At 38.7% G+C, this 18,495-nt stretch overlaps 1 protein-coding gene across 1 annotated transcript in view; it reads left to right on the plus strand.

Moving 5' to 3' along the window:
• Positions 1-2,370: 2,370 nt before the first annotated feature.
• LOC125230394 (NFX1-type zinc finger-containing protein 1-like) overlaps positions 2,371-18,495 on the plus strand; it is a 33,543-nt gene continuing 17,418 nt past the window's right edge. Inside the window, exons 1-11 of the mRNA XM_048135534.1 lie at positions 2,371-2,427; positions 2,798-2,896; positions 10,050-11,213; positions 11,682-12,415; positions 12,559-12,822; positions 12,854-12,983; positions 13,034-13,393; positions 14,686-14,731; positions 14,892-15,117; positions 16,163-16,336; positions 16,486-17,607. Coding sequence (XP_047991491.1) covers positions 2,872-2,896; positions 10,050-11,213; positions 11,682-12,415; positions 12,559-12,822; positions 12,854-12,983; positions 13,034-13,393; positions 14,686-14,731; positions 14,892-15,117; positions 16,163-16,336; positions 16,486-17,607 — 4,245 coding nt within the window. The 5' untranslated portion in view covers positions 2,371-2,427; positions 2,798-2,871. The remainder of the gene's footprint in view (positions 2,428-2,797; positions 2,897-10,049; positions 11,214-11,681; positions 12,416-12,558; positions 12,823-12,853; positions 12,984-13,033; positions 13,394-14,685; positions 14,732-14,891; positions 15,118-16,162; positions 16,337-16,485; positions 17,608-18,495) is intronic.

The raw sequence follows: 18,495 nt of genomic DNA on the forward strand, positions 1-18,495 counted from the left end.
CTATGTGCGGTGTAGTGTATGCGCGACTTAGGCGGTCGCATTTTAATGCATGGGATGGTATGATCTTATATTTAATCTATGATGCCGGTTACACGTGACTCACATTATAATAATACCAACCGAGGAACAAATTATTTCTAAACCTGACAAAGAGGATCGAGTATTTATATAGAATTGTTGTCGAAAGTAAAATGAGTAGTCAAAAATCAAAATGATTTATTTAGCAAATAGGCCACAGGGGCACTTTTACACGTCATATACAGTCAACCGATTGTAACCCTAGGCCACTGTAGAACTATGTCATAGTGACGTTATAAATCAGGTTGTAAGAAATCTCTTACTGTTTGTCATTTTGACATGGTTGTGGAGTGGCCTAGGGTTCCAATTGGTTGATTACATATTTACAAAAGATTTAGTCACAGTGAGACTGCCATCTGTCGTTACAGGCTTAAAACTTTTGAACCTCAATTTTGACAATTTGGTCCATATTCTTCATTTGATTTGAGTTAAAGTTGCCAAATAATAATATTAGCGCCATCTAGCTGAGAATCAATTAAATGTGTAGTGCCATCTGGACAACCGTACATTACTCTTGATGGTTTCGAAGTACGTTTTTTCTTAGACTTTATCTATCTTTACGGAGTTGTATTTATATCTGAACTCAATTTATATTTAATAAGTCTGATAGAAAGTAAATAAGTTGACCGTGACGTCACTCGACTCGATTTCATATTAATTCTATATTAGCAAATCGTTCAAATTAGTTTTCATAGTTAAAGATGCTGCATCTTAGATGCAGAGCTGACTAGAAGGAAAGTAGCCTATTATCTGATCCTTTATTTAGTGCAAAATATTTAATTTTAGTACCTAATTGAATACAGGCAAGTTTCGTATTCTCTATGCCGTTCGAAAGACTACTGCAGCTTAGACTTAGTGTTTAATATACTGTATTTTGTACTGCTGTTGCATGTTATTTTTTAACCGACTTCTTTACCCCAAAAGAAGGAGGAGGTGACCATTTAAATTATAAGATTTGTAAGTTTTGATTGACATTTAGTAACATCTGTAGGTACTCAAATGATGCTCAAATGTATACTAAGTTAGTAAGTAATTGTTCATTAATATAAGATCTGATCTGATGGGAATGACAATCATCAATAGATAAGAGTACATACTTAGTCTCTTTTGATTTATATACCTACTTATTTTAAATACCTTTAACCCTTTGAACGCCACGCCTATGTAACGCTGTTATCGCGAACGTCTTTGGCGGTTGAAGGGTTGACTAAATATATACGGCTAAAAGTAGACAATGGATTTTTACGCTCAAAAATGTATCCTACTTCAAAAGAAGTCTTGTGTGTATACAGTACTTGGTTTGTAATACAATAATGAATTCTAATAATTATTAAAAGCTTTGTTTTATTTTACCCGTGTACTTATTATTAAAGATAATGGATATATAAGATTATCTCTGTAAACTTTGTAGTCACAGTCTTCTGCTATCGGTCTCGACACAGAGATTAAACTGAATGGTCTAGAACGCAAAATTACTAGCTATTCTACATCGCAAACGGTCTAGAACGAAAAATGCTCATAATCATAATAACAACAATATTTTTTCCATTTTATCTTAACTTAAAGCGGTTTCGACGGAGCCCCGCTCCTATTCTGTGCAGTTTGGCCTTCGGCCATTTGAAGATACCTAACGAACCTAACCTACCTCGATCATAAATCATAAATGAGTTTGCTGTTAATACACATCGAATGAAATGCGCGCGTACAATTGTCACGTGGGTTAATTTCGCTCTGCACGCCATTTTGCCGATTTTTCAAATGGAACGTAACCCAACTTATTTTATCAGATTAACCCTATATATTAATGAATTTAAAATGGCATTTTGATTGTCAATATGGCGCTTACACATAGGTAATGTGTAAATATTATTTCGTTAGCGTTACAATCATTGAGCATTGAATCACGTTACAATTTTATTGGATTTATTTTTTGCTATCCATATCGCAACAATATTAAGATATTAAATTATAAAAACAATCTCGATCTCGACAACCACATAAAAAGTAATGGAAAGCAATACTTTCTGAAGAAATAAGACATTTTTTTTAATAAGGTGCTAAAATTGCAAGTATCCAAAACATACTTTTTGTTTCTGGCAACATAGGTGTCTATAATGTTCAAGCCTCGGGGAATACCGGACCATAGAGTCAACCAGCCAATCAGCAATCCCGTGAAATACTTCGGATAACTTTGAACCAATCAGATGGGGACTAAAACTGTTCTAGTAAAATATAAACAAAAACAATCGTTGAGTCTTCATTTCATTTCATTCTTCAGTTTGATGTTTCGTACAGAGCTGGTGCGCATTGACATTTTCAGAGACTTCAATATCATCAGTTACTGTTTTGGTGAGTTTTTTTTATTAGATATTTAATGATGACATTATAAAACAGAAAATGCGATAAAAAAAACTAAAACCGGCAACAAAACTAGGTGTACTTATTGCAATGCTTGTAAACTTAGGTATATTATTTGTACCTAGCTCTGAGTTATGGTTCTCTTATTACAGTTAATTTATCTGCGACTTAGTCAATCGTTCTGTACTGTAGGTACCTTCTATTGCGCGTCAAGACTAATGTTTGACCGCCTGTGGCCTAAATACGTAAAATTATATACAATTTGTATTTAATTAATATTAAATAGTATCTAATTCGTTACAAATAGCTGTGATGAAATACTTAAATGAGATTTTCGTTTAAAATAACTACATTATTACAGATACATTCACCGGTACCGGGTAACCCCTCGCCGGCCTCGCCCAAAAGGGGCTTTCGCGGTGAAAACTCATCACCATGGACGAAGACCATGGCGGATCAGGTAATTTTAAAGAATATGAAGTTGTAGGAATAGTATTTCCGCCTTTTGGTATATCCCGAATGTAGATAAAGTTTTGTATGCACTGTACATAATTGCCATCATAATGTAAATTCTTATAGGTTAACGTAGAATAATTTATAGTGTAATTTACCATTATGAAATAAATAAACTAAACCAAACTAAATGCACTACCTCTAAATGGCTGTTATATCGTCACACTATCACTGTCCCACTAATATGGACGAGTGATAGAGAGAAAGCGTTTCGTTTTCGAAGAGATAGCGACAAGGTCACATTGTTGGCTAGACCGGCAAGTCTAGATTATTAATTAAGAGGATTTCCTCTTAATTAAAAAAAATTTTTTTTTTTTTTGTGATTTACAGGCGTATATTTCGAAATGGTTTTCTATTTAGGGACATTGAAAATTTTGAAACGTTGACAATTCTAAGTTAAAGTTGTCAAATTACATTTCTTATGTGCTTTACTTACCACCATTAAGATTTACACACTGTATAATTATGTTTATGAATAGTTATGTTCTGAAAGTTTCGTAACATACGCGAGTTCGTCCGGCAAGTCTAGATTATTTATGGATGATTTCCGCTTAATTAATAATCTAGACTTGCCGGTCTAGCAAAGAGGATCGAGTATTAAAGAGAGTTACTGTCGAAGTAAAATGTGTAATCACAGTGCATAGACTGATATCTCTTGACACAGGCTTAAAACTTTTGAACCTCAGTTTTGACAATTGGGACCATATTCTTAGCTTGATATGTGTTAAAATGTCAAATATTAATATTAGCGCCATCTAGCTGAGCGTACCCCAAAGGTGTAATGCCATCTAGGCCACCGTACCTTTTCCTGTATGGTACTGAGGTACGTTTTTTTCTTAGACTTTATCTGTCTATACGGAGTTATATATGTCTTTGGGTCTAGCCAACAAGGTTACAGTCGCTACATCTTATATATCTACTTCTAAGTATTTACTTATGCAACTTTTACCTGAATTAAAAGTAAGATCTTATTATACCTACCATTAGAGCGATTTCACACTACGTCCGATCCGATCTCCGTCATCTGATTTCTTTCCGTTATTCTTCGGATCTAGTGCGTAAATTACCATATACATATTCTATGGCTACTACGGATCTTATTTTTACGGTTTCGGATCGGATTCCGATCGGACGGAGTGCGAAACCTTAGACAGCGTGCCACGCAGCCCGCGTAGGTACAAAGCTTTTCTTGTAATCCTGATTTAATGCAGTTTATTGTTCTTAAACGATTATTATTGCACATAATGAATACCTATAGATCACGATAGCAATATGACTAATACCACAGCTAATACCAAAGAGGATCGAGTATTATAGAGAGTTACTGTCAAAGTAAAATGTGTAATCACAGTCCATAGACTGCCATCTATCGACACAGGCTTAAAACTTTTGAACCTCAGTTTTGACAATTTGGCCCATATTCTTAGCTTGATATGTTTTAAAATGTCAAATATTAATATTAGCGCCATCTAGCTGAGCGTATCCCAAAGATTACATCTTTGGAGTACGCTCAGCCATGCACCTAGGCCACCGTACCTTTTTCTGTATGGTACTGAGGTACGTTTTTAGGGTTCCGTAGTCAACTAGGAACCCTTATAGTTTCGCCATGTCTGTCTGTCCGTCCGTCCGTCCGTCCGTCCGTCCGTCCGGGGATAATCTCAGTAACCGTTAGCACTAGAAAGCTGAAATTTGGTACCAATATGTATATCAATCACGCCAACAAAGTGCAAAAATAAAAAATGGAAAAAAATGTTTTATTAGGGTACCCCCCCTACATGTAAAGTGGGGGCTGATATTTTTTTTCATTTCAACCCCAACGTGTGATATATTGTTGGATAGGTATTTAAAAATGAATAAGGGTTTACAAAGATCGTTTTTTGATAATATTCATATTTTCGGAAATAATCGCTCCTAAAGGAAAAAAAAGTGCGTCCCCCCCCCTCTAACTTTTCAACCATATATTTAAAAAATATGAAAAAAATCACAATAGTAGAACTTTATAAAGACTTTCTAGGAAAATTGTTTTGAACTTGATAGGCTTAGTAGTTTTTGAGAAAAATAAGGAAAACTACGGAACCCTACACTGAGCGTGGCCCGACACGCTCTTGGCCGGTTTTTAGGGTTCCGTAGTCAACTAGGAACCCTTATAGTTTCGCCATGTCTGTCTGTCCGTCCGTCCGTCCGTCCGTCCGTCCGTCCGTCCGTCCGTCCGTCCGCGGATAATCTCAGTAACCGTAAGCACTAGAAAGCTGAAATTTGGTACCAATATGTATATCAATCACGCCAACAAAGTGCAAAAATAAAAAATGGAAAAAAATGTTTTATTAGGGTACCCCCCCTACATGTAAAGTGGGGGCTGATTTTTTTTTTCATTCTAACCCCAACGTGTGATATATTGTTGGATAGGTGTTTAAAAATGAATAAGGGTTTACTAAGATCGTTTTTTGACAATGTTAATATTTTCGGAAATAATCGCACCTAAAGGAAAAAAAAGTGCGTCCCCCCCCCCCCCCTCTAACTTTTGAACCATATGTTTAAAAAATATGAAAAAAATCACAAAAGTAGAACTTTATAAAGACTTTCTAGGAAAATTGTTTTGAACTTGATAGGTTCAGTAGTTTTTGAGAAAAATACGAAAAACTACGGAACCCTACACTGAGCGTGGCCCGACACGCTCTTGGCCAGTTTTTTCTTAGACTTTATCTGTCTATACGGCGGTGGCGGATTTGCCCAGTAGGCCCGGGCCTAGGGCGGCCAGATTACAAGGGCGGCAAATCGTGGCAAAAAAAAATCACTGAGGATAACAAGATTAACAACAAAGAACTCGAATGCAAAGTATCTTAATATTATATAGGCTCGCGTAAGTATCGTATCCATTTTTGCGTATCAAGGTATAAATATTTAATTCGTACATCGTACATATAATATGTCGGCGCAAGGCACCTGTAACCTTATAGTGTCTGAGGCCCGTGGAGGCGGCCCACATTCCTGGTCCAATGTTTACGTTAACAGCATTAGCGGAATTGTAACAGTGATGTCTTTGTACTTTGAGACGGGGCGGATATTGTAAACACCGCCGAACGTAGCCGTGGGTCCGATGTGGTACGTAATGAAATTAATTAAAATATTTGTTGTAAGCATTCCTTAAGGTGCCGAGAGGGCATTAAGATTTGGGACATGGATGAATAGAGACACGCGACCGCGCGCTATCCCATAACCGTGCCGTGAGATTACGTGTGCGCTTTAAGTAACTAGTAGTGTACCACTTGACCCACGGATTCGTTTCCGGTTCTGATAACTTAGTAGCTTTGAGTTGGTGTGATTTTTTTGTGTTTTGGAACTTAAGTGATTGTGTTTGTTTTGATATTAGTAATATTCGTTACCAGTTGCATAAACATTTGTTGGACTTGTGTGCGTGATATGCCCACCGTTTCCGCCCACCATGGAGCTGGTGCCTGCCCCTTGATGTCGTAGAGCTACCGGCTCCGACATATAAAAGTTAAGTCGTTTTAGTTAAATATATAGGATGGTACCTACCTATTGTTATCTATTACGCGATGACTTGGTTTGGTACGCCAATTTGGTAACGACATTCGCAAATCGCAACGCAACGTGTACGTAACTACGCATCTAGTTTATAATTATGGGTGTTGAGAAAGGGGCGGCACATGGCCTGGGGCCTAGAGCGGCTAGGACTGCAAATCCGCCACTGCTATACGGAGTTATATATGTCTTTGCTAATACTTACATACCTAACCTACACCTACCTGTAGAGTAGAGTGTAGATCATTAGTTACATTACTTGCCAAGTTATCATGCGTCATGCATGGTATTAAACGCTTCCCACGCTGTGTGCGTAGCCGAAATGCACAAACGCTCACGATAATATCTGTGTCGTATTAGCTATCTCTATTGCTCTTGCGTATTGGCGCGACAGAGCCAGACTACATTTCTGTCGGCGTTTGGCGTCGACGATTGCCATTCGGCTACGCCGGATGGTTAAAAAATTCGAGCCACTTATGAAGTGGCTGAATGTACCCTTATTCTGTTTTCAAAACAGTGTTTTGAGTGGTTAAGTGTTATAAATTGGTAGGTATAAAATAACGGTAGGAGTTTTTATGAACACATAATATATCGTTTAACAGCCAACGTAACGAAGAAGAAGTAAACCGAAGAGTAAAAATAAGCTGGAATAAATTCTGGAGCCTGAAAGAAATCCTGAAAAGCAATATGAATATGAAAATTAAGAAAAAAGTCATGGATATGTGTATCCTGCCTTCGCTGACCTATGCAAGCCAAACCTGGGTGTTTACTGCAAAAGTTAAGTCAAAAATAACCACATGCCCTCTAGCTAGGCTCTCTAGCCATGGAGAGAGGCTTGCTAAATATTAAAAAAGTGCAGAGAATACCTCACATAAACATAAGAGCTGTAACAAAATTAATAGACGCACTCAAGCACGCCCAAACACAAAAACCGGCCAAGAGCGTGTCGGGCCACGCTCAGTGTAGGGTTCCGTAGTTTTCCGTTTTTTTCTCAAAAACTACTGAACCTATCAAGTTCAAAATAATTTTTCTAGGAAGTCCTTATAAAGTTCTACTTTTGTGATTTTTTTCATATTTTTTAAACATATGGTTCAAAAGTTAGAGGGGGGGGGGACGCACTTTTTTTTCCTTTAGGAGCGATTATTTCCTAAAATATTAATATTATCAAAAAACAATCTTAGCAAACCCTTATTCATTTTTAAATACCTATCCAACAATATATCACACGTTGGGGTTGGAATGAAAAAAAATATCAGCCCCCACTTTACATGTAGGGGGGGTACCCTAATAAAACATTTTTTTCCACTTTTTGTTTTCGCACTTTGTTGGCGTGATTGATATACATATTGGTACCAAATTTCAGCTTTCTAGTGCTAACGGTTACTGAGATTATCCGCGGACGGACGGACGGACGGACGGACGGACGGACGGACGGACAGACAGACATGGCGAAACTATAAGGGTTCCTAGTTGACTACGGAACCCTAAAAATGGAGATGGTCAGGGCATGTTGCCAGGCTGTCTGACTCGCGCTGGACTCTGAGAGCTACCACGTGGAGGGGACCTGCAGGAAAAAGACGCGCCGGCAAGCCGAATAGCCGTTGGACTGATGACATAAATAAAATAGCTGGAGAAAACTGGAACTATGTAGCTACAGACAGGGATCGATGGAAGTCCTTGGAGGAGGCCTTCACCCGATGAGGGGTTCTTGTCCGCCATAAATAAATACCACAATTTTATATCACAATTTTATTAAATATTAAATTAAGATTAAATTATAAATTAAATTAAATTAACATTGACATAATTAGGTAATTAGAATATAACTATAAATTGTGACGACATTCGATGATATGTAATAGAATAGCTTAACCACAGAATATATAATAGTACAAGTACAGAAGGCCCACTGCTTTGATGTTTACGACATGCCGCCTTTTTAAATGCCTACAAAACTCTTACAAAGAAATGAGCCGCACGTGCGCGGCGCCCGGCGATAGGGTTGCCTATGGACTAAAACGCATTAATACTCAGATAAAATGTTATCCTATTATATTCAAGTCTTGGTTACTTTCTAGGTATATATATAGTATTTATATATTTTTGTTTGAGTTCCAACATCACAAGCCTTATTGAATCTTTTTGGGGGAGTTAATCAGTAGTAGACCTGTTTAAAAATGTCCTATGGTATTTATTATTCATGATATCTATTTAACTAAGTATTATTAGCCATTCCACATGCGGACATCGCATATGAACCTTAAAAAAAACTCGGACGTAAAGCAACATTACAAAGTGCGAACGTGCGTTCCGTGAGCACGCGCGCCACCCCTGATTAGGCCGCGAACTCGCGGCCGCCGGCATGTACTTGTAGCGCGGCGATAGAATCGCGGAGTGAGCCGCCCCTGGCTTAACTTGGACTCGAAATAAAAGGCTTTTTTATTTTATTTATTTATTAATATTATTATAACATTATTATAATATTATTATAACTACATTAACTATCAAATGTTTTATAACTGGCCCATTGTTTATCGTAGGTACCTCTATACTCAGAACCTCACCATAACAATCGTTCCTTTGTGCCCTGAGTATAGAGGTACCTTCGATAAACAATGGGCCGCTTTGCAACTCAGCAGACATGGCGTTACATTACTATTAATAAATATGTTTACACACTGTACATACCACCAGTTTAGGACATAAGAAACGTACTTAGATAAAATATTTTTTTTTTCATACAAAACAATTATTATAAGGGTCGTTTACAAGCTCATAATAGCAGGAAGGAAACGTCATTTAACTAACATCACAATAATGTTTACTGTACATTTATTCTGAGAACCTGTCACTGCAATGTCACAGTTTCGTTTTCTTTCAACCCCTTATTTGCCAAGAGTGGCACTGAAGCTTTAGTAGTTTCATGTGTTCTGCCTACCCCTTTTTGGGGATACAGGCGTGATTGTATGTTGTTGTTGTTGTTGTATGTTATTCTGAGAACTTTTTCAACAATTAATTGTGGGTTGAAAATAAAGAGTAAGATACTTAAATGAGGAATTCCCGTTATGTTTGTACATTTGGATCACGTCTCCGATTTTGATAAAAATTGGTAGGCTGATAGAGTCCATGATGCTGAGCAAGATCCACTAGGTTTCCCAAAATGTCCTATGTAGTTTGTATGAAAGCTTCCTTTTTTGTTACCAGATTTCTATGCATTTTCGGTAACAAAAAAGAAAAGTTTCATACAATCAACCTGGGACATTTTGGGAAACCTAATGGAACTTAACGGGAATTGGTCAAATATACCTGTCTGATTGAATTTATCGCCAGTGTACTTTGTTTCAATTTCTTTGCAATTAATATACATGTATGTATATGTAACTGCAACTACATGATAGATCCTCTGGTAATATGTGTCTCCTACACAATTACAAAAATCAGACAGAGATATCAAGGATATGCAGCCTCTATCTCCTGTTGCCAATTGTTCGCTCTATTTAAATAATTTTAATATCTATAGCAGCACCCAAACTATATTTATTTGATCAACTTTACAGGTCCGCCAGGGCAAGAAGCTAAAGGTATTACGCTAAATGATCGCAGTGAAGAACTTGCTGCTGAAAACCCTCGCAACATCAGTATTAGACCAAATGAAGGTAGTGAAGGCATTGCAGCTGTAAATCTTGAAACTAGAAGAAGCAGCACAACTGGTGTTAGCGAAGGACTGACAGATACAAGATCTGAAACCAACAGCTGTAGCCTAAATGATGGTAGCGAAAAGGTCGCAGCTGTGACTGCGACTCCTGAAGCGATTTGTAAGAAATATAGTGAAGGACGTCTCGAAATGAGCGGCAGTGCTAAAAATAAAAATAGTGAAGTACTGCCTGTTACAAGTTCTAAAACCGGAAGTAGCGATGCTCTCGCTGGTGCATGCTTTGAACTCGGAGGCACAAGTGAAGAGATCCAAGAACTAAGAGGTGCAAGTCCAAAATCGGGACACCTGAACCCTAATGCAAGCAGCGAAGATAACGCTGTTGTAAGACATGATACCGACAACAATAATGCAAATGAAGTTATCAGAGACCAGCCAGCTGCAGCTGCTCCTGAAATCAACATCAGTAGCCCAACCGAAGACAGCGAAGGCCTCGCAGCTGAAAACTTTGAAACCAAGAATTGTAGTACAAATGAAGCTAACGAAGGATTATCGGTTATACGATCGGAAACCATCAGCGATAACCCTAATAAATGTTGCGATGGAATCGTGGCTACAAGCCATAAAGACATCAGCAGTAATACATGTGAAGATAACGAGGTACTGTCAACTACAGGCCCGGAAACTGTCAGCAGTAGCCCAAATGAAGATACCGATGGGATCGCAGGTGTACAAGCAGATACTAGTATGCTTGCTGAAAGTACTAAAGATCTCGCGGCTCCCTGCCCTGGAACCAACTGGCGAACAGGTGGCGAAAAACTAATACACAACTGGCGAACAGCTGTTAACTCTAATAGCACCTGCAACATAAAGCCTAATGTAACTACCGAAGATCTTGCGATTAAAACTCCTGGAGCTAATAAGAATAATGCTGAGTCTGAAAATAAAGACCCCAATTCAGGATCTGGAGTCCAAGCCACGGTTCCAACCTCTGGGTCCAGCAGCTCAGGTCCTAGCAAATTTTATAGGCCCCCACCCATGCGCGCTAGACAACAAAAACAGAATGAAGGTAAATTTGAATTGAATTATCATTTTAACCTTTTTGAAAACAAAATACCTATGAATAATATTTAGTGTAACAATTTATCATTTGCTTGTATAGTCATAATAGATATCCGATAAATCAAATACAGATGTAGTACGAAAATATTTGTCTTCGTATTGTTACGGAAACGTACGAATGTGTCATGTTATTTCAGTCAGTCTCAGTACAAGATGTACTGATATTGAGAAGTATGAAGACTATGAAGGAAGCCCTTTTCGCACTACATCTGTACAGTGTTTTATTCATAATATTTTTGGAAAATATTTAATGACAATACTTTATCTGTGCCTTGTAGGTACCTTGTAGAGATGTAGACCTTGTAGTACCTAGTGCAACTGCAAACATGAACCAATTCCGTAGCTGATTTTACAACAAGCATAAACTAAAAAAAAATGTGTCAATTAATATAACATTCATAACATAACTTTGCAGCTGGACTCGAAACAACACATGCATCTGTCCCTACTGTGCCAACATTTGAGCAATTTTTACTTCAGCAAACCAAGGAAAAGAAGATAAAAGAACCATTCGCTAAAGAAAGCAAGTATCCAAATAAATCTAGTTTAGTTTGTCTCTCTAACCAAAGCCTAAATAGTAATGAGCATGAACATCCTCAAAGAAAACGCCAGCAAAGCACCTATGTTCGGGACATGTCTTGCAACACTTTGGAAGAGATATCCCGTTCTGAAAGTGTTATTATAATAGAGAAGATAAACCGCCAAAAGGAAGGCTTCAAGAAACTTATCGATTCGCCCCCAGATTATCGCAATCGAGATGTATTCGCCCTAGTCTTTGAACTCGTAACAAACGTATGGAAGTCTTCGTTCGAAGAATCAAAAAAACTGCTGCTTTTGGAAATATGTAACTCTAAATTCATTGATAATTTACAATTGTATTTAATGCAACTGCCTTACATAGAGAGCCGTAGAGACAAACTGTTTAACAAGCATTACTGGATGAAGGAAAAGGAATTTTGGAGCAACTTTATGACCTTTTGTGAGTGTGTCATAAATGTGTCGCCGGCGACTGCGGTCAGAAAATGTGGAGCGCTGATTGAGGCCACTAGCAAGAGTTGCCTGGAGGGCTTAAAAGAAAAGCATGACTTTGAACTACCCGAAGAATATGCGGCTAGAATAACTAATATACGGGACCGAATCAAAAAGCAGGTACCTCCATTTAGTTTACCTACTTTTTATTGCACATGTTAATAAAAATAAAATTGATAGAACGTAAAACCAAAAGCACAATTTAAAACATTGAAGATGTAGGCACTTAGGTACGTATTAAGATAATTAAATTCCTTTTACAGTCACAAATTCAGAGAAAAAAGGATACTACTGCTACAATAGAACCTCTCGAGAGCTTTCGTGAGCTGAGCGTGCTGCCGTCGGGTGCGGAGCTGCTGGAACGGCGGCCGTTCCTGCGCGCCAACGTGGTGGAGGGCGCGTACGCGGACGTGGACCACTACCTGGACGTGCAGTTCCGCCTGCTGCGCGAGGACTGCTTCGGCCCGCTCAGGGAGGGGATACGTAAGTCTCTACATGAGGTCGGTGGGCCGCGAGCTGAGCTGCCGTGAGCTGAGCGTGCTGCCGTCGGGTGCGGAGCTGCTGCAGCGGCGGCCGTTCCTGCGCGCCAACGTGGTGGAGGGCGCGTACGCGGACGTGGACCACTACCTGGACGTGCAGTTCCGCCTGCTGCGCGAGGACTGCTTCGGCCCGCTCAGGGAGGGGATACGTAAGTCTCTACATGAGGTCGGTGGGCCGCGAGCTGAGCTGCCGTGAGCTGAGCGTGCTGCCGTCGGGTGCGGAGCTGCTGGAACGGCGGCCGTTCCTGCGCGCCAACGTGGTGGAGGGCGCGTACGCGGACGTGGACCACTACCTGGACGTGCAGTTCCGCCTGCTGCGCGAGGACTGCTTCGGCCCGCTCAGGGAGGGGATACGTAAGTCTCTACATGAGGTCGGTGGGCCGCGAGCTGAGCTGCCGTGAGCTGAGCGTGCTGCCGTCGGGCGCGGAGCTGCTGCAGCGGCGGCCGTTCCTGCGCGCCAACGTGGTGGAGGGCGCGTACGAGGACGTGGACCACTACCTGGACGTGCAGTTCCGCCTGCTGCGCGAGGACTGCTTCGGCCCGCTCAGGGAGGGGATACGTAAGTCTCTACATGAGGTCGGTGGGCCGCTAGCTGAGCTGCCGTGAGCTGAGCGTGCTGGCGTCTTAATTTTAATTTTTCTTTGTTTGAATGTATATAATGCATACAGATTGGTCCCATTTTTCTCAGAACCCAGTTCTGATGATGGGATCCTGGAGAAATCGAGGGAACTCCTCAAATCTGAAAGGCATACATATGGCGATTTTTGTGTTTTTAAAGGAACAGCATGCATTTACGTACGGAACAGTGACATTTAGTGCAGTGGAACTGCTGATGATGGTCAGAACGGAACTCCTCAAATGAACGGCACGCTTATAGTGACTTTGGTATTTTTATAAGAACAGCATACACTTACGTCCAGAACAGTGACATTTGGTGCAGTGGAACTCCTGATGATGGTCAGAACGGAACTTTTCAAATCTGAACGGCACGCTTATAGTGACTTTGGTATTTTTAAAAGAACAGCATGCACTTACGTCCAGAATAGTGACATTTGGTGCAGTGGAACTGCAGATGATGGTCAGAACCGAACTCCTCAAATCTGAACGGCACACTTATAGTGACTTTGGTATTTTTATAAGAACAGCATGCATTTAAGTTCAGAACAGTAACATTTATTTAGTTATATTTGTTAAACATATTGACTTTTCAAGTCAAATTTTGTCAAGCTTCGATTTCTTATAATCGGATTCATGAGGAATTGAGGAAACTCCTCAAACCTTAACGGTATACGTATATTGATTTTTGTTGCCATTAAATAATTAAAGCATTAAAAGCAGTTTAAAAAACTACCTAAACATTTCTACATAATCCAACATTCGCAAGTAGCTTTCACCAGAGCTCCAAAGGCGGCGGTTTTTTTTTCTTAAAAATTATGTCATTTATTTTTGTTCATTAGGTGAGTATTGAGTATACCTATCCATTTTGTTACCGGTCTATATCCTCCAGTGCATTTTGATGCATTAAATTATGCGATAATGCAATATTGGCCGTAGTGATACCATCATTTTGTAGGTCGACCGTATATATAGTATGGTCCCAACATTGAGCCCTGCATAGGACAGGAAATGAATAAGTACCTAGGAGCCACTTGTGAAAAACTGATATGTAGAAAATCTGAAAAACAGAACTCGTTTTATTTCAATTAGGTACTTTTTGATTTGTTTCATAATTAAAATTGGGTACTTAATGCTGCATTAAATGTTCGGAAAAAGTACCTTAACATAATATACTTTCCTTAGTTCTGTATAAGTTCCAATTTGTATTGTCTTAATTCCTCCATATTTCCGCAGATCAATACATGGAAGACCCAAAGAAAAGAAAATATGACCACATTCGGTAAGAACATTAATTAAGTACCTATTTCTAATAACTATCCATAAAATGTAAATAAAAATTATATAAAGCCCAATTTTACTAAGGTATTTAAAAGTTCCTCAAATAAGCGAGACAATGAATCGTATGTTGGTATCGTCATCAAAATAACTATGTTTTTCAGAGTCTACCGCAATGTGAAATTTTTAAGACCATTTTTCACACAAAAACAATTTGGGTCTCTTGTGTTACTGGGCAAGGACACTGAAAAGATGTTCAGGCAGACAAATTGGAAGGAAAGCAAAAGATTTATATATGGATCTCTCGTATTGTTCACAAAAAATAATTGCAAAAGCTTTCTAGTCGGAACTATTTTGCAACGTGACGTAGAACATTTGAAGAAACGAATTGTATGTACCTTACCTATTACTTTTATTTACAATATTGCTAACAATCTGCTTCTAATCTGCATGACAGTTAATGTAGCTCTGTTCATACCCATGCACCTGATATTGTGTAATGAATGGTATACTACCCCTTTAACTGAGTCAATAAGTAATACCAAAGAGGATCGAGAAATATAGAGAATTACTGTCAAAGTAAAATGTGTAATCAGTAATCACAGTGCATAGACTGCCATCTCGCGACACAAGCTTAAAACTTTTGAACCTCTGTTTTGACAATTTGGCCCATATTCTTAGCTTGATATGTGTTAAAATGTCAAATATTTATATTAGCGCCATCTAGCCGAGCGTTCCCCAAAGGTGTAACGCCATCTAGGCCACCGTACCTTTTTCTCTATGGCTTAGAGGTACGTTTTCTTCTTAGACCTTATCCGTCTATACGGAGCAAAGACCTACGATAAAATCTAAGAAAAAAACGTGCCCCAAAACAATACAGAAAGAGGTACGGTGAGCTAGATGGCGATACACCTTTGGGGTACGCTCGGCTAGATGGCGCTAATATTAATATTTGACATTTTAAAACATATCAAGCTCAGAATATGGGCCAAATTGTCAAAACTGAGGTTCAAAAGTTTTAGGACGGTGTCGAGAGATGGCAGTATATGCACAGTGATTTCACATTTTACTTTGACAGTAACTCTCGTCTTTAATACTCGATCCTCTTTGATACGGAGTTACGTATGTCTTTGGTAATACAAAAACATCAGTAGTAAATCTTTCACGTAAGTAAGTAGGTATCTCGTGTAATCTTTAATACTTTGTATCTGTACACATTGGATTAAAACAGCAATGAAACAAACCTTTCTGTGAAAATTGGCGATAGCCAACAAACCTCGAAGTTTCATCTAGTACCTACTCGTATTATACTCTATCAAGAACGGTACAACTGTCTAATATGCTACAACGAAAACCTTAATTTTCAATATCGCGATACGAATAGTCACCGATTTTGAGCTCCGATCAAGTGAGATTGCTGTTTTTTTCATTACAGCTAGATGTCAGTATTATTGACTCCACAATGGATTTCGACTTATACAATGGAGATTTGTATACCATGATAGAATGCGAAGTGTACTTCGAGCCGTACCGCCATGTGCTAAAAGCGCTGCAGGATCCCAACTTCCCTAAACACCTGGCAATGAACAAATACATAGTAGACGTGCAGGTAAGTGCGTTCTTTGAGCTACTTAACTTTTGATTGAAGTAGGTAAATAAGGATAGTCAATATTTTCAAGAAATCATCGTCTATTAGGCCAACAGTAATTAAATTACTAACCACAAAAAATAATTAAGTATATTCGTTTTTAATTGCAGAAGGAGCCCGAAAATCCAGCCTACCTCACTGAACGCACCGTTTACACTTTAAATAAATACCGTCCGAGAAAGACTTTACGGAGTATACAAAAAAGGAACCGGAATGAACGTCGAAGAGGTCATCGATCATATTTTTCATCTTCGGATGAAGATGAAGACGAAGATGACTGGTTTAGATGGCGCATGAGAAACGAGGCTGAAATAAAATTTACAGTCCTTCGGGATGAAACATGGCCATCAGAGACAGAGCTAGGCTTGAATAAAACCCAATATGAAGCGTACAAACTTGCCCTCACCCATGAGTTTGCCGTGATCCAGGGTCCGCCAGGCACTGGTAAAACCTACCTCGGAGTCAAAGTTGCTAAGGCTCTACTAGAAAATTTACCACATTCTGATAATGGATGTTCAATGCTTGTCATATGCTACACAAATCACGCATTGGATCAATTTTTAGAGGCTTTGTTGCCTATTACAGGCTCTCTTATTCGAATCGGTGGAAGATCAAAAAGTCAGGTCTTGGAAAAACATAACCTAAGCAATTTCAGACGCTGGTCATGCTATATCGAAAGAGAAAACCTCGAGTTTCATATTTGCAAGCTAGAAGATTTATATGAAGCTTGCACATCTCCTGATATTTTATTAAACTACAATACTGTTGTTAATTACGCTGAAGAGTGTGAAATCGTTCAAACATTTTATAAAGAAAAATGCAAAGATGCACTGAAACATTGGCTGTTTGGAAACGTAGAAAATGTTAATATTGATATTCCACGTTCAGAAGAACAAGTTCAAAGTAACGCAAAAGAACATTTACATGAAAATAATGATGTGGACAATGACATCTATGCCAGGGATGATCTGGATATAGATGATAATGAATTTGATGAAGAGTCTTATCGAAAATTGTATGCGAGCACATTAATATCTTTTTCATTGCCAAAAGCAGAACAGGAGAAGAATAAGCTCGTGGCATCATACCATAGATTAATTGAAGCTATCAACCTAGAGGAGCAGAAAGAAGAAGATAAAAAAAAATATCGTAGAATACAGAAGAAATTGCAAGAATCACAAGATATACAACGCAAGATATATCAACTGCTCTCGCAGATAAATACTTTCAAGGTAAGATCAATTTTGTCACAAAAAAAATCCAAATATATAGACGGTCAACCAAATCTTGGCACTAAAATTCCGGCAAATTTAAAAAACGGTAGAACTCACCGACCAATTGTTTTCATGAAACGCGTGCCTTCCTAACCTTGACTTTGGCGGAATCATCAGGAGCCATAACACTTAAAAAATATTGAAAATGTAATGGGCGAAAGTGTAATTCCCATAGAAATTTTGAATTTCGCACCTTTCGATCTTTGTTTAGTGCCGAGATTTGGTTGACCGTCCATATTTCTAGATTGAATCTTAAATCATCCAATCGCGAATGTTCCAATAAATTAGGTACAACCCGTCTAAGATCATTCTGCACCCACCCGATACTGATGAAGTGTGTAAAAGCCACTATCCATGCTGTTTATTGGTCGCGCTTCCACATAGCCAAGTCAGTGGAGTCACCTACCTGACAACAAAAAACAGAGGCCCTTCTTCAAATATGATGTTTTAATGTTGTGGATAGAGTACAATGTTTAATGCTCCTAGAGTATATCAACTTAGCCTGTTATACAGTGCGTAAACGTAATAAGGGCGATAAATGAAACCAGGCATATATTTCAATATTGTTATCATTAATTAAGAGGTGTTTTTGAGTTACTCTTAATTTTCAGCCCATAATTAATTTTTGAAAAATTTCCCAGCAGCAATGTACTGTAAACGTGGTTGCAATGACAATCAATGACAACTGTCAACGAGCGTTTAAAGCGAGTGTGTTTGCATTGGGTCTATATTAATTCGCATAACTGAATACTCCTAATATGAAATGGCATACCGTTTATTACGCATAACGTTTAATACGCATATCATTATTTCGCATAACAGATTTCGTATAATGCTAATTCGCAT

Source organism: Leguminivora glycinivorella, chromosome 10 (genome assembly GCF_023078275.1).
Source record: "Leguminivora glycinivorella isolate SPB_JAAS2020 chromosome 10, LegGlyc_1.1, whole genome shotgun sequence".
Classification (NCBI taxonomy): Eukaryota; Metazoa; Arthropoda; class Insecta; order Lepidoptera; family Tortricidae; genus Leguminivora; species Leguminivora glycinivorella.